Source organism: Trachurus trachurus (assembly GCF_905171665.1).
Source record: "Trachurus trachurus genome assembly, chromosome: 22".
Taxonomy (NCBI): Eukaryota; Metazoa; Chordata; class Actinopteri; order Carangiformes; family Carangidae; genus Trachurus; species Trachurus trachurus.
The window spans coordinates 3826429-3852749 of record NC_139907.1 but is presented as its reverse complement, the minus strand read 5'-3'; the positions used below and the strand labels follow the sequence as shown (position 1 = coordinate 3852749).

General features: G+C 41.7%; 2 protein-coding genes across 7 annotated transcripts in view; both read left to right on the top strand.

The window, feature by feature from the left end:
- The first annotated feature begins 3185 nt into the window (after positions 1-3185).
- On the top strand, positions 3186-8585 carry wdr89 (WD repeat domain 89). The gene is made up of 4 exons (XM_083998826.1): positions 3186-3301; positions 4639-5093; positions 5902-6273; positions 8079-8585. The coding sequence occupies exons 2-4, from the start codon at positions 4643-4645 to the stop codon at positions 8453-8455; spliced, it is 1200 nt and encodes a 399-aa protein (XP_083854952.1). The 5' UTR covers positions 3186-3301; positions 4639-4642; the 3' UTR covers positions 8456-8585.
- Positions 8586-12346: 3761 nt separating this feature from the next.
- ppp2r5eb (protein phosphatase 2, regulatory subunit B', epsilon isoform b) overlaps positions 12347-26321 on the top strand; it is a 64265-nt gene continuing 50290 nt past the window's right edge. For 2 of the 6 annotated variants that reach the window (XM_083998817.1, XM_083998818.1), the window contains exon 1: positions 12347-12733. Coding sequence is in view for 3 of the 6 variants with exons in the window: in XM_083998814.1 (XP_083854940.1) it covers positions 18540-18577 (38 nt within the window). In the remaining 3 variants the exon portion in view is untranslated. Of the gene's footprint in view, positions 12999-14607; positions 14626-18513; positions 18578-26321 lie in introns of those variants that run through there. The other 4 variants (XM_083998816.1, XM_083998815.1, XM_083998819.1 and 1 more) reach the window with 3 other exon arrangements.

The window sequence follows — 26321 nt, the reverse complement described above, 5'->3', positions numbered from 1 at the left end:
GTCTTCGTCCTTTTCATCGTGTTTGGTGGGAAGACCCACGAGGGGCTTCCCAAGACCCACGAGGGGCTTCCCACCAAACACGAGGAACGCTTTTTTTTCGCTCGAGTTTATACGCGCGACCAAACGCGAGATACGAGAGAAATGCGATTTATCGCTCGTTTTGACTTTGTGTAAATTCGCGTCTTCACGAGCCCGCCCATTTTCACTACAACAACAACATTTCTGCTCTCACCAACCATGGTTGAGGTCACAACGCTGCTGTAGCTGCTCTGGAAGAGTTCCAGCTGATGAGCTACAGAGACTTTAGAGTCAAAGAGGAGCAGAGCGTCGCTGTGTCGGACTGTTTGGATTTAATGAAGAAGCTGCACAGAGTCAGGTGAGCAGAAGCTCAGGACAAACACTTCGCTCCGGGACATAATGTAGCTACACCTCACATGTTCTTGTCTTTTACCTCAGGGAGATTAAAGTTGTTTCCACTTTCCCTCCGATCTCGGCAGCTTCCCTCTGCTAGTCTGTGTGTGTGAGGCTAAACTGCGTGCGTGTGTGGTTTGTGTACAAACTGAACACTGCCTCTGATTGGCTTAGCATGAAACCTTACTCTGCCTCAACCAATCATCATCACTTATGCGGTTGTCTCGTCCCTCCCTCCTCCCCCCTCCCCTCACCAAAGGAGAGGAGGAAAAAACAACAACAGTTTAGCAGCTTCTGTGTCTGAGATGAGATGAGCCAAGTCGGAGGACAACGGCTTCAAAGTAGTTTGTAACGCGCCTCATTTAATTGTCGGTAACGGTAACGGCGTTGTAACGGTGGAAATAGTAATTAGTTAGATTACTCGTTACTGAAAAAGATAACGCCGTTTATTTTAACGTTAATTATAATTATTCCCATCACTGCATCCAGGTCCATCACTTTTTGTTTATCTCCCCTTGAAACGCTTCTGTTCTGTTGTGAGTTGTTGCAGCTCATTGACACTAGTTATTTCTCAATTGGAGGTGTGTTTGTACTTTACTTTACTTTATTTGTTTATTTAGTCGGGACAATGCATATCAATGGACAATGAGTGCAAGAGTACCCACTGAAAATACACCGGATTTAGCACACACACATTATATCTGTAGTCCCCAAAACAATACAACAATTCACATAAAAAGTCCATAAAGACAGATGACCGGTGTCTTTGCAGGTGTTTTCTTCAGCTGCAGTGAGTTGAGCCCTCAGGGCTGACGTAAAATACTAAAAACAACGATAAAACATCAACAAAACATCAAATACACTCGAACTGTTTTAAGATCAGCAAAAAAAAAAGCTCAAATATGTCAAATTACTTGGACTCACCCCCCCAACTCCCTAACCATAACCTAAACCTCCCGTTTATCTGGAACTAACCAACTCACTCTGTATCCCTCCACAAAAATACACAGCTTTTTTCTGACTAGTTGATGGAGTGAAAAAAAAGGTATATATATATTTATATAATTATGAACACCTGTTAAAATGTATATAACATAGTATATAACAGGTGTATTTTGTTTTGTGACGGGACTTCCTAAGTCAAGTAACGACGTAGACATTTTATTGCCAGAAAGAGTAACAGTGTTATAATGAGGGAAACAGTGACTTTTTTGATAACTGGTTACTGAAAAAATCGTATATAATAAATAATGTTATCGTTAACGTGAAAAAACCAATACTAACAGAAGGAGGGTTAGCAAAACAGAGGAAAAGAAGCCAGACTGTATAATAATATATATAAAAATGGCGTCACAGAATGGGAGGAGTCAATAAAAAAACAAAACTGAGTCAGATTTCTTGGCTTTAAATCCTACAATAACAAAGAGTTTTTTATTAAAAAATTGGTTCAGCGTCTCTTCTGAGGTTCTATTTCATTTTGTTTCCTTGTGACTGAACTGTGTCACTTCAGATTTGGGTCAGTTGGAAAGCTTCAGTCCAAACAGCTTTAAGGCCTCAGTCATTCATTCATTCATTCATTCATTCATTCATTCATTCATTCATTCATTCATTCATTTTCTTTAAAAAAAATTTATTCAAAACTTTGTTTCACAATACAAAAACAGTTTTTCATGGTAAAATGCAATTAAAGCAGATATCAGCTTCACGGCCGTTTCGGCTAATGCTGCGTTCAAGGCAGGCTTTTGAAACCGTAAGTTACAGCTTCAAGTCACAACTACGACTTGGTAGCGTTCCAGGTAACCCGTAGCTCATGTTTTTACCATCCTGTTGTCTGTGAAAGTTCCCTATAACGGCCACTCGTAACTTCTGACCCGTGAACTCGTACCAGATCGAACTGGTATGACTTCACAGGAAGGAAAAACACAAAGTACGAGTTTCCTTGAACGCACCATGAGTTAGCAGCCCCCGCCCTTGTCAGGCATCAATTGGTCCTCGTGCTACGTCACCACATTCACGCGCATCCCTTGGCTGCACACACAGCCCTTCATGCCGTTCTCTCTCCTCATTGGATAACACTTGTATCCCAGAAGAAATGTTTTCTCCTCGGGTTACAGCAGAGCAGAGTGACGGAGAGACTCGTGTTCCGGTCGAAACACTCTATGTAAGTGATTGCTGACGGAAAATATGACTAATTAGGACTTATATTAACAAAAACATTTCACTGATATCTCCTTTAATAAAGCACATTTATATTATACGCCAGGGGAAATTTATAAGTTTACAAAAAAAATTTCAAGTTTTAACATATATTGATAGTCTTAATCGCTTTCTGGTTGTTTGAAAATTTGATGGAGGTTATGTATTGCTTGAGCTCACCGTTAAAAGCAGTAAAGGAAGGTTTTTTTTAATGAACTTACATTTGTGAATATGAAATTTTGCCATTAAAATAATAAGGTTGATAATAAAAGTTATGTTAGCTTTTTCCTTGTTTTTTTTTCAGGTCAGGGACATTCATTCATTCATTGATTCATTCATCCAGACACAGACACACACACAGGAGGAGCTGCTGCCGCCACCTACCGGAGGACTGAGGCATCACACCGCAACTCACCGGCGGAACCAAAGAATGACGGAAGTGCGTTTCCAGCCGGACGTAAATAATGTAACACGGCGTTTCCTCCATGCGTGTTCCGTGTTTAAAAGTAGTGTGATTACATTAGCCTACCCACGTATAAAAAGAGCAGTTTTTTTTAAATGTTAATGTGAATGTTGTATTTTTATTTTTATTTTCGCTGTTTTGTCTGAAAATGGAGACCGACGTGTCGCGATAGTCCGGAGACTTCACGGTCGTTTTCTCTCTTCATGTGTGGACATTTCTAGAGAGTAGGAGGTAGGTAATTAATATTAATAATAATAACAAGAACAACATGTGAGGCATTAGTAATAACACACATATTAACAACACACAAAAGCACCGTGGCGGATTGATTGACCCGATTACTGTCAAAGTTCCTGAACGCAACACCAAACCTCATGTGAAATTGTGTAGATTTTGTTGTTTTCTTTACTCAACAGCAAACACGAACATCACATTAGTACAGATTTTAACTGGTTAGTTTTGCTGTGGTTCTGTGCATAATTCGGTCTAAAAGTCTCATCCACTAAATAACCTAACATGTTATTGTGAAGTTAAGTTAAATTTTGATTCAGTTTTGTGGAAGAAAACTGGTGCTAACTCACAACTGTTGAGTTCACTGTCTGTTTCAGAGTCACTTCTAGTTATTTTAGTGTGTTGTTACATCTAAAACATACTTTTATTACTTGGCTTTTGACACAGTTTGAAACCCAAACACTTCAGCTTCTAGAATGAGAGACAAAGCGATTGGGAGTGCTGCTGCAATCTGGTTAGGGTTAGATGTAAAAAAGTGTAGGTTCACGTTGTAAAAAAAAATCAGGTGCTCATCAAGACTAAAAAAATGTAGAAAAAAGAGAGCTGACTGAAGCCCAAGAGGCAGTCTGAATGTAGTGTAATAAAAATCCTTTATTTAACAGGGATGGACCAACGCGTTTCGACAGTGTGCTCTATAAATAAAAAGGATTGGATTGTTAATTTCTAGTTTAAAACATAAACAAGGATAAATGAAAGAGCCAGAGTGAAGTTGAGTTGACAAGTTGTTTCCTTTCTTCCTTCTTTCCTTCCTTCCTTCCTCTGCAGAGTGATGGAGAGTCTGGATGAGCACTTTTGTAGCTGCGTCTGTGTTTTTTCTCCACGAGGAGGGAAAAAATGGAAATAAGTGACTAAAAAATGTCCCTGTAAAAGTTTAATATACTGTAAAATTCATTTCCCACTGTTTTAAATAAGTAAGAAGTGAGTCACTGTAGATGAAACTTGAGTCCTCTTTATGTTGATGTAACTAAATTCAGAGGTTTTGATTTTTAACCTGTGTTTGTTTGCATGACAAAAAAAAAAAAAAAAAAGTCTGAATGAGTTCTGTGTGTTCGTCACAAACCAAAAAAATATGATTCATCTCTGTGGTTTGAAAAGAGAAATGTTCACTTTTAGAGAAAACAAAGGGGTTTAATTCCAAACTGAGCACAAATCCATCTCAGAAAAATAAGTTCTTGGTTGATTAATTGTTGATTCATAGATTTTTAAAAAGCTTTGTTATGTCAAAACTTGGAAAATTAAATCCCTCGTGTTTTCCCTGTTTTTTTTAACCGCTGCAGAGTGATGGAGAGTCTGGATGAGAAGCTGAGGGGTCTGTCCATCGCGCGGCGCTCCCAGCCGGAGGACGCCACCTACCTGCTGCACGTGGCGCTGCAGCCCGGTGGCGACCTGCTGGCGGCGTCCTGCTCCAACTTCACCGTGCACCTGCACAACAAGGACACGCTGCGGCTGCTGGGTCAGTACCAGGGCCACACGGCGCCGCTGGCCGGGGTCACCTTCGCCCACGGCTCCCCAGACCTCCTCTACTCCGCCTCCGCCGACGGGACGGTCCGAGGCTGGGACGTCCGGCGGCCCGGGACGGCGCCCGCGGTCCAGATGTTTAAGAGCGACGCGTCACACAGCTTCTGCAGCTTCGACCTGAGCTGCAGCGACTCGCTGCTCTGCGCCGGCACCGAGCAGATCAACGACGAGGACAGTTTCCTGGTGTTCTGGGACGCCAGGAAACCAGGCGGCGGTAGGGCTGCAACTAACGATTATCTTCATTATTGATTAATCTGTCAAATATTTCAACTATTAATCGATTAGTTGTTTGGTCCATAAAATGTTGAAGGGATAGTTCATCATTTTGGCAAATTGGCCCATTGCCATAATCCCTATAGTCATAGCAGTAGGTACGTTACCTTTAATTGTCGGTGCAAGCTGTTTTTAGAACGGCGGAGCAGAGCCGTGAGCTGCTCAGAGCTACGCTACGGAGGCTCATGGGATTTCTTGGTTTCCCTCATCAAACTCATCAAATACACAATCCAACAACTCCAAAACGCTCTGGTGGACAAATTGTGACCTGCACATTCACCACGCTATGAGATAATAACACAACGTTACCAGACAGAGTTGTTTTAGAGGGAAATGCAGAGACTGCTTGATGAAAAACTGTCCCTGAAGGCAACGTGCGTCAGCGGTTTTGCATGAATTTCCCTCTAAAACAACTCTGTGTGGTAACGTTGTGTTATTATCTCATAGCGTGGTGAATGTGCAGGTCACAACTTGTCCACCAGAGCGTTGTGGAGTTGTTGGATTGTGTATTTGATGAGTTTGATGAGGGAAACCAAGAAATCCCATAATGAGCCTCCGTAGCGTAGCTCTGAGCAGCTCGCGGCTCTGCTCCGCCGTTCTAAAAATAGCTTGCACCGACAATTAAAGGTAACGAACCTACTGCTATGACTATAGGGATTATGGCAATGGGCCAATTTGCCAAAAATGTTATACTATCCCTTAAATAATCGATAATTGTTTGATTAATCGATTAATTGCTGTGGTTCTAGGCGGCGGCGGTGGTGTTGGCCTCCTGGGGGTTTACTCTGAGTCGCACAGCGATGACATCACGCAGGTGTGTTTCCACCCGCGGGACAAGGACCGTCTGGCCTCGGGCTCCACCGACGGCCTGGTCAACGTGTTCGACCTGAGCCGCGGCGGCGAGGACGAGGCGCTGCTCGCCACCTGCAACAGCGACTCGTCGGCGGCGTCGGTGTGCTGGTCGGGGCCGAGCTACCAGCAGCTGCTCTGCCTGAGCCACGACGAGGGGCTGCACCTGTGGGACCTCGGCCAGCTGGACACGGACCGGCTGCTCACCGTCTTCAGCACCGCCGACGCCCGCGGCAACAGCAGCGTGGACGGCGTGGACGTCGACTATAGGGGTGGGTATTGCCAAGGACCTCACGATACGATACGCATCACGATACTTGAGTCACGATACGATATGATATTGCGATATTCTACAATATTCTACATAGTTCACTGAAAAATGTAAAAGGCATTATTATGCATCTTAAAATCCGAGTTGTATGTACATCAGATGATAGTGATAATTTATGGTAGCCTGACAAGCCAGATTATATCACTAAAATGTCTAGTCTGGCAACGACCGGTAGACCTCGGCTCAATCCAGGGGGCGGGATGAAGGCTGTCTTTCAAACTGCCTCTGCACCAATAGGGTAGCGCTACGACCAATCAGAGCAAAGAGCAGGGTGTCGTTAGCCTGACAAGCCAATTAAAATGTATGTCGCCATCGCGTTAAGCCGCCCAACGACTCTCTAAACAGATAGAGCGCTGTGATTGGTGAACACAATCGGTGTTCGAGACTCAAAAAGTTCCTATGGCTCGTTTCTAGACCCACCTACGGAGCAAATATATAATATATTTGCTGCCGCTAGGGTGCAGCTAGATTTCTAGGCTAAATTTATGGGACAAACTGAGTCAAAACAATGTAATTCAAATTATCCATGCCATTTTATACAAGTGCAAGTTACAACAACATATTTGCATGTACAGCACACTGTCTGAGGTAGCAGTACAGTGACACCTGTCGTACTGGATTTACGTCTGAAACATAATTTATAATTTGAAAAAAATTGAATTTTTTTTTTTGAATTAAAAAAATCGATATTTAACTCATTGAGTGCCAACCACGTAATTTCTCGTTTTTCGTTCCCATGCGTTGAGTGCCGAAAACGTAATTTTACGTTTTTTGCTTTTTTTTTAAATTATGAAAATAGACACTTTAATACACATTATATGTAAATTTGGGGACTCTACGACGAGGAGAACTGAAATAGATGACGATCAAAGTCACATGACAGCTCATGATCTGGAAGTTTTTATCATAACTCGGCTTCTGCAAACGAGTTCTGCATGCAGATGCAGCGCAGCTGCTCTGCTCTCACCCGCGCTGCTGCTCCAGCTGCTCGAGCTGCTCGGAGCTGAACCAGGAAGCTCTCAGCCGACAGTCCGCCCGGTCTTCAGCTGGAGCAACACCGTGTCCTCCCCAAAGTCCTCCCGCGGTAAAATCTGATGGTCTCTGGGCCAAAGCAGACCGGCATCACCGACCCGAACCACAGAAGGACCGCGACCACCGGCGGGACCGGTCTTCCCGAGCCGCGGTGGCCGACTGACCCTCACGCTCCACGGGGAGAAGCTGTGACACGGCACGGTGCGTCTGTGTTATTGTTGTTTAGTGGCGCCCCCCCCGCCCCCGATGGTGGTTTTGTGAATAGAACAACAACTGTTGTATATATTTATCTTATACGAGCCCTTTGATCCAGAAATGCGAGTGTGAGAAGAGCGACAGGCACAAACAGCGCACCTTTCATAAAAGACGCTCTATCTCCTTTTCTAGAAAAAAAGGAGGGATTTTGGTGAAACCCAGCCATGTTTAGCTTGACTTTTCTCAGGAACAGAGGCACGTAGAAACAAACGGTTTGTGGCCACTTGAAGCATTAAGGTAAACCTTTCAATTGAGCCACAGTATGTGTTGGTGGCAATAATATAGAATACACTGTGGCTCTACATAAAAAGTCAAAAATGGTCTAAATTGCCGGTACACTTGACTAAAACTTTGGAAAGGAGCGCGGCACTCAATGAGTTAAATATTGAATATCAATATCGTATCGCGATATAAAGTATCGCGATATATTGCCATATCAATGTTTTTGCCCACCCCTAGTGGACTACCTGGTGGGCGGCCGGTGGCTGGAGGAGGCGCAGAAGCTGCTGGTGGTTGGCGGTCGAAGCGGCGGTCGGAGCGGCGGCGGCGAGCTGCTGCAGCTGATGGAGTGCGACGGCGACGGGCTGCGGCCGCTGCGGAGCCTCGAGGGCGGACACTCGGCCACGGTGCGATGCTTCCTGTGGGACGCGGCGGGGGAGGCGCTGGTCACCGGGGGAGAGGACGCTCAGCTGTTGCTGTGGAAACCGGGAGGGGAGGAGGCGCTGACGACGACGACGACGGGGAAAAAGGAGTCGATGAAGAGCGAATCGTCTGCGAGACTCAAATCCAGGCCGCATAAGAAACACGGATACCAGAGGCCGAAGAAGGCGACGTAGCAAAGACCCACAATGCATTGCGCCAAGCAGCAGCAGCAGCCGCAAGACTTAAATGGATAGTTCAACATTTTGTCAAATTGGCCCATTGCCATAATCCCCATAGTCATAGCAGTAGGTTCGTTACCTTTAATTGTCGGTGCAAGCTGTTTTTAGAACGGCGGAGCAGAGCCGTGAGCTGCTCAGAGCTACGCTACGGAGGCTCATGGGATTTCTTGGTTTCCCTCATCAAACTCATCAAATACACAATCCAACAACTCCACAACGCTCTGGTGGACAAGTTGTGAGCTGCACATTCACCACGCTATGAGATAATAACACAACGTTACCAGACAGAGTTGATTTAGAGGGAAATGCAGCCGGAACTACATTCTAGACACCGCTGCTGGTCGGAGTGATTTCAAAAGTAGTTCTGAGTATTTACTTCATTTGTCGTAATGTTACATAATTATACATGATGATCTCATAACGTGGTGAATGTGCAGGTCACAACTTGTCCACCAGAGCGTTGTGGAGTTGTTGGATTGTGTATTTGATGAGTTTGATGAGGGAAAAGCGAAGGTACCGTGCGCCTCTGTTGTGTTAGCTGAGCAGCTCACATCTCTGCTCCGCCGTTCTAAAAATAGCTTGCACCGACCTTTAAAGGTAATGAACCTGCTATGACTATAGGGATTATGGCATTAGGCAAATTTGCCAAAATGTTGAACTATCCCTTTAAAAGTGTCTCAATAAGACAAGACAGTCTGATTGGATCACAGATATCAAACTGTAACAGCTGGTTTTCATATTTAATGTAGATTATATATTATAAAATTTCAACAACTTGGATCATGCGTCTTTAAACTCAGGACAGTTTTATAGTAAATAATAATTAATAAATATTTACTATGTGAGTCTCTGAGTGGTATCACTGTGTATTGATCTGGTTTCGATGATGCCAAATGGTTGTAATACTTTAGTATAGTTATAAGTTATATCATCATATATCTGACTGACTGTCGCTGTGCCAACGTTACTACTGGTATGATGTCATACCTGTTTGACTTTAACTTAATTAACCCTTCACTTTGTTTTTTATTTTGCAAAATTAGACATAGTGTATGAGAATATTTTCCATAGTATTTTGCTATTTATTAGACTGAATGATAGATCAATAATATAACAGATTATAGAATCGTACTGGTTTGAGTGATACTGACATGAAATGAAAAACAAACAATTAAAATTGTGTGTGTTGTTTGACATTTAGTATTGATGCTCTGGTTTCACAGAATCACAAAGACAAAAACTTACAGCAGGAAAAAAATAAAATTGAAAATCTTTCGGACCATGGAATATATAATAAAAAAATGGGAGAATATGAATCTTTCTCCTCTATTGTGAAGTTGCTGTTGGATTAATGTGTGGAAGAGCGTTACATCATCACCACAAGTGGATTATACACTCTGTACTGTTTATTTGTTGTTTGAATATTTAATTTTTTAACCAAAAATTATAAAATTTTGCCAAAATACTCATTGTTATTATTCTTGTCACAGTTCCTATTATTTAATTTAGTGTCAGTAATAGTTCCTCCTTAAAGCTGCAGTGATTAGATCATCACTTTCAAATGATAGAGAATGGAAAAAACGTGATTGGTGGAGCAACTGTATGAGTGTGTGTGTGTGTGTGTGTGTGTGTGTGTGTGTGTGTGTGTGTGTGTGTGTGTGACTCAGGTGAACTCATGCAGTGATTCAAGCGGTTGAAGTGAACTCAACCCATTCACAGCGACACAGACGTTCAGGGCTCAGAAATGTTTTGTGTTTGACTCACAATGATGTTTGTCGACAACAACATTTACAGCTTTTTATAGTGACTTGAAAAACAACACACACACACACACACACACAGGTGGAGTCACTGCGTCAGACAAAGCAACTTGTTTCACAGGAGGTGCACTCCTTTAAGTCCTGTATTCTTCCATCCACACTTAAGCTTTGATTTATTTCTGTTCACATTTAAAAAAATAAATGAATAAAAATAAAACATGTGCACACAAATACATGTTTACAGTAGCCTACATGTATTTGTATTTACATAAATTCAAAATAAACTTGAGACCAATAGACTGACTGTGATGTGAATATGTGTTAAATTCACGTAAGGATATTAACAACCAGGTAATGTTCTCCATCAAATCCTGAATAAGAAATAAAAGTATGATAATTGGTATATAAATTGTAAAGATGATAATAAATGACACTACTCAGACCAGATTTCACCTCAAGTGGAAAAAGGTTTATTCTTATATAATAAACGTAACTGTGATTATCATAATTATAATAATATAACATTGTAATGATGATGTATTACTTCTAATAGATGTGTAAATATGCCACGTCATATTATATATATGTACTGTATATAAGCAGGTTTCTCTTTCACACAAAAACAGGATTTTGGACGAGAATAAATATAGGAAACACCCTTACTAAGTAATTATATTTGAAAATAAGTTATTTATTAAAATAGAAACAGGACTGTTGCTTTTTTTTTTCTTGTAATATTTGGTATTTTATAGTTTACCTCCAGTAAACTATCTTGTTGGAGGTGAGTGGATTAAATATCAGGTATATGGGGCTGTTCTGTGACTTGGATATGTGTTAAAATCATATAAGGATACAGGTAATGTTCTGTATCAATAAGAAATAAAAGTATGATAATTGCTATATAAGATGTGAAGATGACACTACTAAGAGCAGATTGCACCTCAAGTGGAAAAATGTGTATACTTATATAACAGACGTACTGTGATTATCATTATTATAATAATATAACATTGTAATGATAGTGTATAACTTGTAATAGGCGGGAACACGGGCCAGGTGTCATATATAATGTATATGCTATTATTAATTATGGGTTTATACTGTACATTAAAGATGATTAGACGTTATTACACTTTCTCTTTTACGACAGCCACAAAAACAAGATTTTGGACTAGAATAGCATAAATATAGAAAACACCCTTGCTAAGTAAATAAATGTAAATAAGTTAGATAATAAAGTAGAAACAGGACTTTCGCTTTTTTTTCTTGTAATATTTGTTATCATATAGTTTATTGCAGTCCATGGAGGTCAGATCTGATATGGGATCAAGTTTACATTGACTTTTATAATAATAAGGTTATATATTAGGTATATATAGGACTATTTTGTGATATTGCCCCCTTTGCCCCCCCTTATATGTGCGGCCATGGAGGTGGGTATATTCATAGTAGTGTGTAGCCCCTATATGTTCTAGTTATGTAACTCCTCTCCTCTCTGCTGTAACACATCCCGCTGTAATCCACTCCTCCTTCACGCGGCGCTGCTCCGGTCCCGAGGCCCCGGTTCATAAGAGCGGTAAACCGGCCGGTAAAACAGTGTGTGAGTGTGTGTGAAGTGTGTGTGAGAGTGAAACACAGGGCTGGGCCTCGGACAGGTTTAGCCTCATTCCTGCACGCTGTGTGGTAAAGACTCCACACAGACTCATACAACACACACACTCACCATGCACTCTACTTTTTTCTTTTCTTTCTTTTTTAAAAATTATTATTATTATTTTTCCTTTTTATTTTATTTTATTCCCTTTCTTTTTAATTTTTTTCCCCTCTACTCTGCTTTCTGCCCCGATCTCTTTCCTTGTCCCTTCTTCTCCTCCTCCTCCTCTTCCACCTAACCCGACGGATTCGAAGCCTCGTTTCCCTCCGCGGTGATTGACAGCCGCCGCCGACCAATCACAGCGCAGGACGCCGACGGCCGCAGCCAATCGGCGTCGTACGTCGACCCCTAAGCCCCGGCCAAGCACGCTACGGTGCGTCTCTGTTATGTGTGCCATGGTCTCAGGCAGCTCAGCCCCAGCAGTGTGTTGACAATAGGGTGAAAAGAAGAAACAGCCCCGGATCATAAACGAGCTGAGGAAAAAAAAAAACACCAAAAAATCCAGGGGTTTGGGATGTAATTGCGTTAATCTAATCGTTTTTATACAGCCGTGTTTTGTTATTAATGGAAGTTTGAGGATTATTCCGTTGGAAGGGAAGGAAAACGAGAGAAAAAAAAGGGTAGGCTACTCGTGGGTTTGGCTGTTTCAGGCCAAAAGATTTTCCTGCCGCTGCCGCCGCTGCTGCTGCTTGGGAAAAAAGGCTGGAGGTAGCCGCCTGTGCTAACAGTTAGCCCGCTAGATTTCCCCCAAAAAACACATAGGATATAACTCCTCCTCGCCGCCGTCGCCGTCTCCGTTGCGAACCGCAGAGGATCAAGGTAAAGTAAAAAAAAAAAAAAAAAAAGTAACTACGATTGGAGAGAAGCTAACAGTCACAGCCACTCGGTCGGTTGCTGCTGCTGCTGCTGCTCGGGACTTGGGACGGTGTGTGTGACTGTTCCCCCCCCAGCTCTCCCCCACCTCCCCCCGGTCAGTCTGTCAGTCTGTGAGCGCTAGCTAACGGTAGCAGCATTAGCACTACTACTACTACTGCTGCCCTGTATTTACATCTGGGATGATGGGTGATCGCCCGAGCCCGCCCAGGTAACGTTATCTTACATTAGCAACACATGCAATTATTATTTATTTATTTATTTTTTAAAGATTTGATCTATTCACTGCTGTGTTTTTTATATCTATCAATCAACTTCTTGTGTTTTTATTTGCTCAGAATGAATGCGAGCGAGCTGGTGGTGGTGGTGGTGGCGGCTAGCAAGCTAACGCTAAAGCTACATAAAATAAAAATAAATAGAATTTAGCGGAAGGCTGCATTGGATTTGTGTTATGTTAACTATGTGTAAATGTTTAGTTGGTTTTTGATTGGAAAACCACTGGTTTAACGGGTTAATACAGTTAAATTCAACCGCTTTGTGTTGTGGATGTGGTTAATCGGGAAGCTAACGTTGCTAACTAGCTAGGCAGTTAGCTTGCTACCTAAAAAAAATACCCGTTTTCTGAAAATTAAAATGAATAAGATTGGTAAAAAGGCTGCATTGGATTGTTGTTAACTATATTTAAATTTAAATGTTTCGTGGATTCTGTGGAAAACCACAGGTTTAACGGGTTAATACGGTTAAATTCAATCGCTTTTGGACTGTGGGGTTAATCGGGAAGCTAACGTTGCTAACTAGCTAGCTAGCTGGCTAACGTAAGTGAGGAGGCTGATGTGATCGCGCTGTCAAGTTTTTGAATATTGTGCTGCTGCTGCCAGGCCCAACATGGCCAAGCTAACACCAGCTCTCTTACACGGCTTGATTGCTTGATTTCTTCTTTTATTATTTTGATTTTATTCACCTTGTGTGCAGCTGATGGCTTGTCAAGTAAATCATGTAACATCAAATTGCATTCAGGGCTCCAGAGACTGCCCCCTAAATCGAGACTTTTTAAAGCATTTTGGCCCTACAATTTGAGACAGTTCAAGTGAATCTTTCACCTGCTTACACATGTGCAACCACAGGGCTCAAGACTGACTTTTTATACTATCATCACAGTGGCCTCTAACCTAAAATTTCCTAAAACTTCCTTTTCATCCATGATCCTCATACAAACATGGGCCTGACACCTGTAGTGACAGATCCCAGAAGGCTGCTAACAAGTTTCACCAGTGTTAAGAACAACCCCCCCTCAAAAATCCCAGCAAATTTACAGGTTGCACATGCACAAGTAGATGAAAAATGTTCTTGTCTTGCACTGTGTCAGATTTTATAGGGGCAGTCTGGAGGCCTGACCCAGTACATCTGCTGGGTTTTGGTGAAACCTGGAAGTGGCGACTCAAAGTATCTGCAAATCTGTCATTACAGGTGTCAGGCCGATGTGTGTGAGGATCATGAATGAAAAGGAAATGTGAATATTTGCTTTGCAAGTTGATTTACAGTGTGTGCTCTCTACATTTTCCCGTTTGTGCTCCTAAAATGTTTAAATTAGGGGGGCCACTGTGAACTTAGAGAGCCTGGAGCCTTGGCCTGAGCAGATCACAGTAGATAATATAACATCATACTGCATTAATGCATTGTCAAGGGATATAATCTTTATCATGCTATTTGGGTTAGGTGGTGGTGGCTTAGTGGCTGATCTCTCCAGGCAGAGCTGCTGCTGCTGCTGCTGATGATGATGGTGGTGGTGGTGATAGCAGCAGGACGGTCGGTCGTCGAGGGCAGGTTTGCTTTAAAAAGTAAAATGCTGATGTTTGTTTTTAATCCTCACGGCGCTTTGGGGTAAAAAGGCTTTGTGAATCTGACCTGAGACAAGTTTAGCTTCTCCTGTCAAGTGAAGCCAACTGTCAAATGTGTGGTGGTGATAATCCGATATGAACTTTGACTGGCTGAGCACTAAGATACTGTGTGTGTATAAGTGTTGTGTGTGTGTGATAGTGTTGTGGTACTCTAAACCAGACTTGAACCTCATATTCAAGGTCTTGGTCTTGTCTCGGTTTCGTTTAAGATGGACTTTTTTCTTTTTTGCAGTGACAAATGTCTCTGTGTCTCTGTCTCACTTTGGTTTCTGTGATGTAATTCAACAAGTTCCAGATAATTCAAACAGTTGTACTAAAGTAACTATCTGCTTGTGTTAAACCATGTGAACAACTTGGTGTCACCAGTGTCGACAGTGGGAGGGAGGAGACTTCAGCAGCTTCTGTGCTGTGTTCTTCTGTTCAATACAAACTTTATTTACATTAAATATGCTTTAGATTTGACATCAAATTATCTTTTTTCTTTTTATCAGAGGAGGAATAGTGTAAATATCAAGACACATGATTATTATGAGGACTGGGACTGGATATAGTGATGGACTTGAAGTGAACACGGTCTCACATTGGTTTGGTCTCGGTCTTGGACTTGACTCGGTCTCGGTTTAGGTGGACTTGACTACAACAGACTCTAATCTCTAACTATGTCACAGGACTGTCATGTTTTTATTTTTTATTTTATTTGTGTGTGTGTGTGTGTTGGCCACCATTGTGTCAGCATGTATAACAACCACGGTGGCCTCTAATGACACTGTATTGACATGATGGGATTGAGAGTGAGAGGTGCGTTATACAACACAGAGAGGTGAGGTTAAGGACTGATGGTATGTGACTTCATCTAAAGACTTTTTAACTTTGACTTGCTCTGTCAGGTGTGTGTGGGTGCCAGAGGCCAGGCCAGGTGTGGCGTCGTCAGTTAATGCACATGTGACAAGTTGACTGTATTATTTATTGCAAAGGTGTGCTGCTTGCTTACGGTACCTCGGTAACGCTGGCTTTTTATTTTAATGTGGCAGCAGTTTGAGTCCCAGGTCCAGCCCCAGGTTGAGATAGAGAGACACGGCTCAACATCCAAAGTCTCCTGTGTTTATGGTGACGCTGGCCGAGCAGCAGCGGCGAGCGACTGCCTACTTCTTATCAGCTCTGTATGACTCTGTATGAGTGTGTGTGTGTGTGTTGGAAAAAAGTTGCTGAGTTCATTTGTTCTTGACTGTGAACAGCGTAATTATCCCTTGAATGAATCACACCAATTAGACGTGCTGTCAGATTGCAGCATTCAGTCAAAAGTGAAACGAGATTCATACTGATGTAATTAGCGGTGGGACCTCGTATCCATTTATCAGTGAGTCTGAGAGATTGATATGTTAAAAAAACCAAAAGAAAAGCCTTTTCTTTTGTTACGTGTAAATAGTTTCTAGCTGTGCTGTGATAAACTGGAGGCTTGGCTCTGGCTGCAAAGCTGAAACAGTTCTCAGGACATTTAAGTTTCTTGTGACGACAGATGTTGAGTGTTTGTTTACTTGATGGCTCAGGAACAGTTAGATAACAAAAACTAAAAATTTGCATGGCAATATTTTTTTTGTTGAAAACTTTTTATTAATTTTATGATAAAAAGAAAAACTAAATAATGAAAAAAAAATGTAAAAAACATACGGACAATACATGGCAATTCATGTGTATTCACATTTCATTCAGGTGAAGCAATATACTATTTAATGTACATTCATAAAAAAATGACAATAATTTTAATTGGCAATCAGTTTGTATTCACAAACATTTCTGCACAAATTGCAATTAATTCAACACAGCTGTCAGTCAGCTGTGTTGAATTGTAATGTTGAAATGTTGAAGTCAGCTTTTCTAATTTGAATATTTTCTGTTCGTTTAGTCTTATAATGATAGAAAATCACCGGTAAATGTCATTAATATATAAATTTGGATTTGTTATTTCACAAAAGTTTCCATAGTTTTTAACTGTTTTCTAATATTTTATGACCAAACAATGAATGGCCTCAGTTTGATTACAGTTATGAACATTGTTATGGTACAGTCTGATAATGATACGTTTATTACTGATGTCCTAGTTAAAGGTGGTGTTGTTGTTCTGGACATGGACATCATCACACTATGAGCTGTGTCTTGTTTTTTATATATTCCTTATTTAAATTTATGGTGAATGATATGAGAATTTACATTAATTAGATTGATTAGAATTTATTGCAGAACAGATGAATCGTGTTGCGTCAGCTCCAACAGCCACAGCTAACAGACACTGTGAGTTGATCATCAGAAACATATTGAATTTATGAATGTATATCAAATGAGATATAATTATTTTATTTATCTATATCTATATTTTTCTGTTTATTTTAGTGCTGCCTGGACAAAAGACATTTAAAGACGCTGCCAATTTTTTTTTTTTTTTTTTACACCAACTGCTAACATTTTCCACAGCAAATGTTTGGTGGGTGAATGAATGAAATAAGAATAAACATGGTTAGTTGCAGCTATAATATCAACATTTTAGGGACAATGAGCTCCTTTAGTTTTAATTATTGAGTTGTGACGGGATGTAAGACTGAAACATCTGCAGAGATGTTGTGCTGCTTTGTGCCTTAAATGTTGCGTTCATGGTTCAGCGTGATGTACGGTAATCCTCTGAACTGATGTCATTGTTTCTTGGGTTAGAGAAACAGCTGTTTGTCCATAATATTTTGTTTTGTGATGAAATGTTTTATTAGAATTTGAAAGGCGTCTTCATACATTCAACAGCTCAGTAGCCGTCAAACATGTTAAAACACTAAACAACACAAAAGACCAGTGGAGTATAGGAGGGATAACTCTCTAAAAAGTCGCACATGACGTAAATGAAAGACACCTAAACCAAAAATGCCTTTTTTGTCATGTCAATTTAGTGTGTGGGCTCTGCTACAAGGCATTTTAGGAGCAAAATTGCAAATCCACGCCATAACTGAACATTTTAGACTTGAAAATGCAAGTTTCAAAACCAGAGTCTGAAAAAACCCTCATTTGTTGTTCACTGTGATGTGATCTACTTACACAGCTAGATGTTCAAACATGTTATCATTAGTTGCCGTGGCCCAGAGGTTTAGTCGCCGCCGCCTTGAATGCGGATTTTTCAATGAGGGAGAAATAGTCGACCTGTTTTTATCCTATTTGGGAGCTTTTTTAAACAACTTTTTTGTGGGAAAGCAATTTTGATAAAAAAAAAAGTAGTCATAGCAGAGCATTTTTACAAATTTTAAAATGCCTCTTTAGGGGCACTTTAAAATACATCCAACATCTAGTTTGTCTGTAACATTCGCATCCTGATGTTGAGTCGTTTTTAGACTTTTCCTCCTTTTTCCTCCTCCTCCTGTTCATGTTTGTGTGCATCTCTCTTCAGCTGCTTTTCGCGCTGCCCGGCCGCTGCCTGTGTTGACTTCCTGTTGAACAGCAGCTCCCTCCCTCCCTCCCTCCCTCCCTCCTCTTCCTCCCTTTCTGTTGCTCGCTGTGCCCCCTCCTCTCCTCCCTCTCCTCTCTCTCCTTCCTCCTTGTTCTTTTAATCCCTCCCTCCCTCCCTCTCTCCCTGTCATCTGCTCTCTTATGTAAGAGCCATGGGGCGGGGAGAGAATGGCTTTGGAGCTTGGGTGCCGTTGAACGCCTGACCACCCGCCTGTGTCGTCCTGCTGCTCTGCTCCGCTCTGCTCTGGTCTGTGTGTTGTTGTTACGGCGACGGTGACGGCGGTGACGGTGACAGCTGTGCAACTCTGGAGTGTTTTCGCCATTAGCCGGCAAAGTCAGGGAGGAGAGCGGACAGGAAGTGAAGTGAGGGACTGATGGTTGTACATGGGGAGAGCAGCGCCCCGTTGCACAGGTAGGTGAAGCCCAGCGGGAGGGAGAGTTGTTGCTCTGAGGCGACAGGTCGTGTGTATCGTTGCCGTTGGTGATGATGATGATGATGATGTCGGAGCCGGTTCCTCGGCGACTTCACTCGACTTCACACAGATGTTTGATAAATGCAGCAGAGCTGGTTTGATCGGCGCTGAATGAAGCAGACTTGGCTGGATGAAGTCATCGCTTGGCAGAGGGAGAAGTTGCATTAGGGCTGTAGTGTGTGTGTGTGTGTGTGTGTGTGTGTGTGTGTGTGTGTGTGTTTGTGTGTGTGTGTTTAAAACGCGGCTTCCTTAGGTAAAAGTCAAATTAATTATTAATCTGCTCATTATTCTCTTTGCTAAATCCATTAAAGGCCGTTATAATTCCTCCAGCCTGGTGCCCTTTGAATGTCTGGCTTTGTCTGGGCCCAAAGACATTCATTCATCATTCATTCATTTTTTTTAACTTTTAATTTAATTATCTGTCCAAAAAAGAAATGCACATTTGATTTTCCAGCATATGAATGGCCTTAAATTAGTCAGACAAACAGTTTAAAACCCAAAGATGTGATAAAGAAAAGCACTGAGCCGTTTGAACCCAGCGGTTTCAGCTCCGTTATGTCGCCGTTATGTCGTCGTCTTGAGCTTTTTTGGGGAAAAGCTCCTCCCAGACCCAGAAAAGAGTTGAGTGAAACATTGGACGGCAGCTGTTGCTCCGAATCAGCATCACTGTAACTCTTGTAATTGTGGATTTGGAACTGATTATAGGAATATTTAAGAAAAAAAAGAAAACCCTGAGGTGTCAAAGTGTGTGTACGTCAGAGCTGCTGCTTTAAGCCTTTAGTTACCCGAGTTAATCTCAGAGTGAAGGTGATTTCAGACGCCTTGGCTCTGTGTCTCCTCTCTGCAGCAGGACACTGAGCAGGTGTTGAGGTGTCAATTTGCAGGTTTTTGTTGTTGCTGTTGTTGTTCAGAGGCTCAGATGCTGCTGGGAACTCACTTTGTATAACATTTGAATAGTCCTGTGTCTGAGTTTGAAAGGCAAAACAAGGCATTACATTTAAATATTCATTCATGTACTGTAGCTTTGGTGTCGGGATGACGGTGGCGACAACGACACAGCAGAACAATCCTGCATAGGAGCTGTCCATGGTTACTTAACCAAAAGTCTCTTGAAGTGTTAAACAAAGAGAACTATGGACTGTGGAAGTTTGAATAGCAAAAATACAGAAGTTATCATGACGTGAACCATATGTTGCGGAATTAAAAAAAAAAGAGGATCGTTGATTCGGTGGAAACGCGGCTTCACAGGCGGGAGCTGCGGGGTTAGGGCACAGAGTAGTGGTGCAACAGATCACAGCTGATCCCTGATCAGCACACAAGTGGTCCGCGGATCGATCAATTAAAAAAAGAAAATGTGTGCATGTAGTGTGGGGACACATACATATATATATACGTATATTTGAAGCTGCAGCTTTACCTTGTGCACAACAACTGCATTTTGTTACGGAAGGCAAACGTTCGAACGTCAGTTTCCACCTTCGAATGTTCTCATTTTGCCTAACATTCGAATTGTATTCGAATAGCAAAGTTTGTTCTGACAGCCCTAATTCCTACACATTATACCTTTAAACAATTAATCGATTAGCCTAGTTGTTTGGTCAAAAAAATCTTTAAAAATTTTAATCATTGTTTCTCAAACCACAAGATGACGTCCTCCTCAAATGTCTTGTTTTGTGCACGAACCAAAGAGAGACTCAGTTTATTGTCATAAAGGAACAAAGAAACCAGAAATATTCACATTTAAGAAGCTGGAATCAGAGAATTTTGACTTTTTTTCTTATTGATTATCAAAAGATGTATTTAATCTTAATTTAATAATCTATTATTGTGCGATTAATCGATAAATTGTTGCAGCTCTGTTGTATTAGTCTGTGCCCGGTGCAGCAGGACTTTCAGATTTGCTGGTGGCGAGTTAGTAACCTGCCAAACTGGCTGCAGGAGATCCAGGCTCAGCAGCAGCAGCAGCAGCAGCCACAGATAAGACAGATCAGAGATCAGCTGGAGGTGTTTTCCCACCGCGGTGTTGGTGTCGGTGTCGGTGGTTGTGACGACGCTGATGCCCGACGGAAGGCGTTTTACACAGACGGATCATTAACAGCTGCGTGGCTCAGAAACACAGGACCATGAATGATGTTGACAGTTTGTTCTCAGGGCATCGTCACATGTGGATCTGCTTCTCTGGGGCAAAGATGGAGTAAAAGTTGATTTACATCATTATAACTTTCACACAAGAGTCAGTCTATTAGTTCACATACTTGGAATAAATAGTTTTTCATGTTATTTATGAAAAAAAGGCACGACACAAGTTCATGTTTTCCAAAGCTGCAACAAGTAGTCGAAGAATTGATTTGGTGATAGGCAGAAAAAAAAGCAAATTATCCACCGATTTGATCTGTATTTTTCCAACTCTTTAAAAGAATAATACTTGATATGTTTTAGGAAACGTATTCCAAGCTGAGCCTCCTCTGAACAGGCTGATCTGGTCTGATCAGATGTGTCACCGCCGCTCAGCGAATCCACAATCGCATGGTTTGAAATTGATCATGCAAAAAGAAGTGGAAGGCACGTCGAAGGGAAATCCTGCAGAAATAAATCAGAGTCAGAGTCAGAACAGATGCAGAGGAGCAGTGAAATGTTAAAGGGATAATTCAACATTTTGACAAATTGGCCCATTGCCATAATCCCTGTAGTCATAGCAGTAGGTTCGTTACCTTTAATTATTGACTTTATTTTACAGGATAGCCCCTTGAGATGTGCCATCTCATTTTCGAGGGGGGTCCATATTATCAACGGAAATACAAACCTACATAGTACATAGTAACATACATAGAAAGTAAGCAGAACAAACAAACAGACAAAAAAACAAAAACAAACACATGATGCAATATAGAGACACAGACGCCCATTCACACACACTCACACACTACAATGCTCTATCGATCATGGCTCCCCCCCGTACAACACACCATAAATAAAATAAATAAATATGATAAGATAATTGATTTGATTAGTTACACTTCATGTCAGAGTATTTCCTGTTTTAGAGGGAAATACAGAGACTGCTTGATGAAAAACTGTCCCTGAAGACAACGTGAACCAGCGGTTTTGCATGAATTTCCCTCTAAAACAACTCTGTGTGGTAACGTTGTGTTATTATCTCATAGCGTGGTGAATGTTCAGGTCACAACTTGTCCACCAGAGCGTTGTGGAGTTGTTGGATTGTGTATTTGATGAGTTTGATGAGGGAAACCAAGAAATCCCATAATGAGCCTCCGTAGCGTAGCTCTGAGCAGCTCACGGCTCTGCTCCGCCGTTCTAAAAATAGCTTGCACCGACAATTAAAGGTAACGAACCTACTGCTATGACTATAGGGATTATGGCTATGGACCAATTTGCCAAAATGTTGAACTATCCCTTTAATGGACAAGTCAGTGTGGACTAACTTTAATGTTTCACAGAGACGTGATGATTTATAATCAGAACTTCTTTGTTTTTGTTGTTGTACATTTTCCTCTTCACCTGCTATTAATATTTTCGCAATTTAAATTAGTTTTCACTTCCTCTTTCCTAACCGTTCATCGAGCAGCTTTTGATAGGAAACAGAATATAATATCACACGCTGGCTGACGTCAAAGCGAATCGACAGGTTTTTTTTTTTTTCTGTCTTAACGAGGGGAAATGATGACAGTTTATAAACTCTCCTTATTAATCACAGTTGTCTCTTTTGATTATGATTTTCCTCCACTTAGTCACGTTTGCATCAACACTCCTGACAGTCTCTCCCCACATAAGGCCGCTCTGCTTCTGTCGCTGCTGCTGCTTCTCCTGCAGTCGTGATTCATGGTTAAAGGGATAGTAGCATTTTTTTTAAAGTGGGGTTGTATGATCTACAAATAGCCCCTAAGTACTTTAATTGCAGTAGAAGACTCTCTGCACTCCTCCCGTTAGCAACGCCAGCCCATAATAGCCCTGCCCAGAGATTTACAACATACAGTGTTGTGAATGGACCCAAAGAAACGGCCTATTTTCGTGGCCTAAAAGAGGTTTTACGTGAAAAAAAATACACAGTTCCACAGTTCGCTATAATATAATTTTTTCCAGCTCTTCAAAGTGCAGGAAAAACACAGTTTTTATTTGGACCTAACCAACTCACGTATCCCTCCGCCCAGGGTTAGCGCCCGCCGATCAGCAGTTGGTTAGGTCCAAATAAAAACTGTTTTTCCTGCACTTTGAAGGGCTGGAAAAAATTATATTATAGTGAACAATGGAACTGTGTATTTTTTTTTCAGGTAAAACCTCTTTTAGGCCACGAAAATAGGCCGTTTCTTTGGGTCCATTCACAACACTGTATGTTGTAAATCTCTGGGCAGGGCTATTATGGGCTGGCGTTGCTAACGGGAGGAGTGCAGAGAGTCTTCTACTGCAATTAAAGTACTTAGGGGCTATTTGTAGATCATACAACCCCACTTCAAAAAAAAATGCTACTATCCCTTTAAAGTGCAGCACAGTGTGTATGATGACGGACGATCAGCTGTGCACGCTCGGAGAGTTTGTAAACGGCTTCTTCTCCGTCCGTATCCTCAGGCAGCATCGTCATGTGTGTATGAGTGTGTGTGAGTGTGTGTCCTCTTGTCCAACGTACTGTACAACAGCTTGCGTGACTTTGACACAGCGTTACAGATGCAGAACAGCCTGCAGCGTCACATTCACGTTTTTATATTATTATTATTATTACGTAACGGTCCTTTTTCTCATGTCGTCTTCCTCCGTCCTTCTTGCAAGTCTAGACACGCAAACATGTGCAGAGTTAATGACACAGATTAGAGAATAAATAGATTGACGTGGGAATTACTGGACTGTGACTCCACAGATTAACTCCATTATACTGTGGTTTGATTGATTTGTGAAGGTTGATAGTAACACCAGGGTTTTAATAACAGCAGTGTTCATGTTCATTTAAAGGGAGAAGATACTTAGTTAAACTACCAGAGGATCGATTATCTCAGACGTTTATGACCTCCTCCTCCTCCTCCTCCTCCTCCTCCTCCTCCTCCTCCTCCTCCTCCTCCTCCTCCTCCCCCTCCTCCTCCTCCTCCTCCTCCTCCTCCTCCTCCTCCTCCTCAGTGAATCCTTATTACTTGGTGATCATTGACTTTTCATCTCGTGCCACCAACAGGTCAATACCAGAGTTTATAAAGGGACACCGGCAGCCGCTGTGTTAAATAAACACTGTGTTGCAGCTCTGCTTGTTCATTATGGGATAGATTAGAGCAGCACTCCCCTATTCACACACTTAATATTGATTATCACAATAATAATAAACACAAAAAAAAAGAAAAAGACCATGAACATTAAAGGTCCAGTGTGTAAAATAAGAGGGAAAAAACATGAGTTTCATTCGCAAACTTACAGGTTTATAACTCAAAAACTCACTCTCTCTGCTGTTTCCTTCTCCTTCTTCTCCGTTGGTTTATTTATGAACGTGAAACTCCTGAAACGAGCTCTCTGACTGGCTGGATTTTCCGCTCAGGCCGCCGTACAAACATGGCGACACTCTCTAAAGCAAGACCCTTGCTATATGTGTATATAAAAGAATAATTATAAAGCTAAGAAAACCAAATTAATTTTATTTTATAGCGATTATACACTTATACAGATATATTCATGGATAGTAGATTCAGATTTTGCCAATAAACCTTGACAATTATTACACACTGGACCTTTAAAGCTGTTGAGCCTAATGCACATTTAGTTTAGTTCCTCGGCTGCTGGTCCCAAGGTCATGAAAGGACTCGTTTGGTCCGGACTTTCTGAGTTTTCTGTTGAGCTTGTATTTTGGTTGCAAGTGGCCATCAATAACAAGTTTGTTTTTATTTTTTGTCCTTTAAATATGTTTGTGTTTTTGAGTGAGTTCACACTTTTAAAGGGATACTTCACCCAAAACTCACCGTCATGCCAAGGAAGGGTTTGGAGAACTTTCAGAGTCATCAAAACGCTTTAGGAGTTCCAGGGGGGGTCCGGCTGGCAACAAGGTTTCATATAATGGCGGCGGATAGAGTTCACTTTTGAATGGTCCAAAACACACACTATGAAACATCCAGATACCTCCATACTGCTCGTCTGTACTGACCCAAGTGTCCTGAAGCCGCCACATGAAAAAGTTGCTAGAAAACACGAATTTGATCTCTGTTTTTATCCTTGTTGTAGCAGCAGCTCTCAGTGGCTGCACGACATTTGCTGCGAGATGTTCTTCCGTGTTTACATCAGACATCCAATAGTTTACAACGACGAACAAACATCTCGCAGCAAATCTCAAACATCAACAGAGCCACCGGTGAGTAGAAAATTGGTGAATTGTCGATTTTGGTTGAAGTATCCCTGTCTTAAAACACACTTTTATTTCTTGGCTTTTAAGACAGTTTGAAACCAGAACACTTTCGCTTTTATTGTTCTTATTTATGTTGTGTTTTTATGTCTGTGTAAAGCGCTGTAGTTTTTAAATGAGCTCTATAGATAAAACAGATTAGATTGGATTGGAGATCAGCAGCAGGTTAACAGCATCAGACTAAACTTTACTTTCTTCTGGATGTGAAACTGAAGCAGCTTCTGAGTCAAACGCCTCCGTCGCCACGGCGGGCTGGCGGCTGCGTCCTTTGTGTCTCGTCTCCTGATGCTGTTTCTTTGTGCAAAGAAAATCTTCACCTTTATATGTTTCCTCTCCTGGGTGTGGTGCACGACGACGCTAGTTTCAGCAGCCGGTGCTATGCAGAGGAGAAGTCTAAGTGTGTGTGTGTGTGTGTGTGTGTGTGGCGGTTTGTGTTTGTGTTGTTACCAGACATTTTTTTTTTGGCATGTAATCAGCAGCGAACACATCGCAGCGGACGTTTCCTCAGCTTCCTCCCACTGTGGCGACGGCCTCGCAGCCGCACAGCCAGCTCCATTGTTGTGGGTAGACGCTGGTGTTTGTGTGTGTGTGTGTGTGTGTATGTGTGTGTGTGTGGATGTGACGGTCCGTTGGCAGGTAGGACGGTTGTGTATTTGTGTATTTGTGGACTGTAACGAGGTCCGTGCTGAGGCCTCGATAGTCTCCCGTGCTGGGGAAACCAGGCCGTCTGCTTTGGCTGCACAGGTTTGTTGTGAGGCTAATAAAAGGCTGCGGGGGGGTCGATGAGGGGGGGGGGGGGGGGGCTGATACAGAGTCAGTGGAGAGGTTGTGTGTTTGCTTTCTTTTTATTATGTTTCTTTATTTCTTTATTTAGCCTTCAGGAGCTCACTGAGTCGCTGCCCAGAGAATCAAATGCAGCTGGGAATGAAAAAACAATAAAAAAAATTGGGCTTAAATCATGAAAATATAATAAGCTTTGATTGATTATCATGCACCCATCTTCTGATATGATAAAAGTGATCGCCTTCAATCAATGTCTTGTGATTTTAAAAGCTGAAATCAAATAGAAATGTTGTTTTTTGTTTGCTTTTTTGCTTGTTTTAAATCAGAAATGTAACTTTACAAATGTTTTGTGTGAAACTCCCAGAAGTCTGTAAGACTGGTTTAATCTATTATTTATTTATTTTTTCCAAAGTGTCCTTTTATTGGCAATCTTCTGTAGCCCTATAGAATTGAAAATTCAGAAAGAAAAGATGTAGAAACGAGGTATAAATGAACCAATGAATGGTGAAGAATTA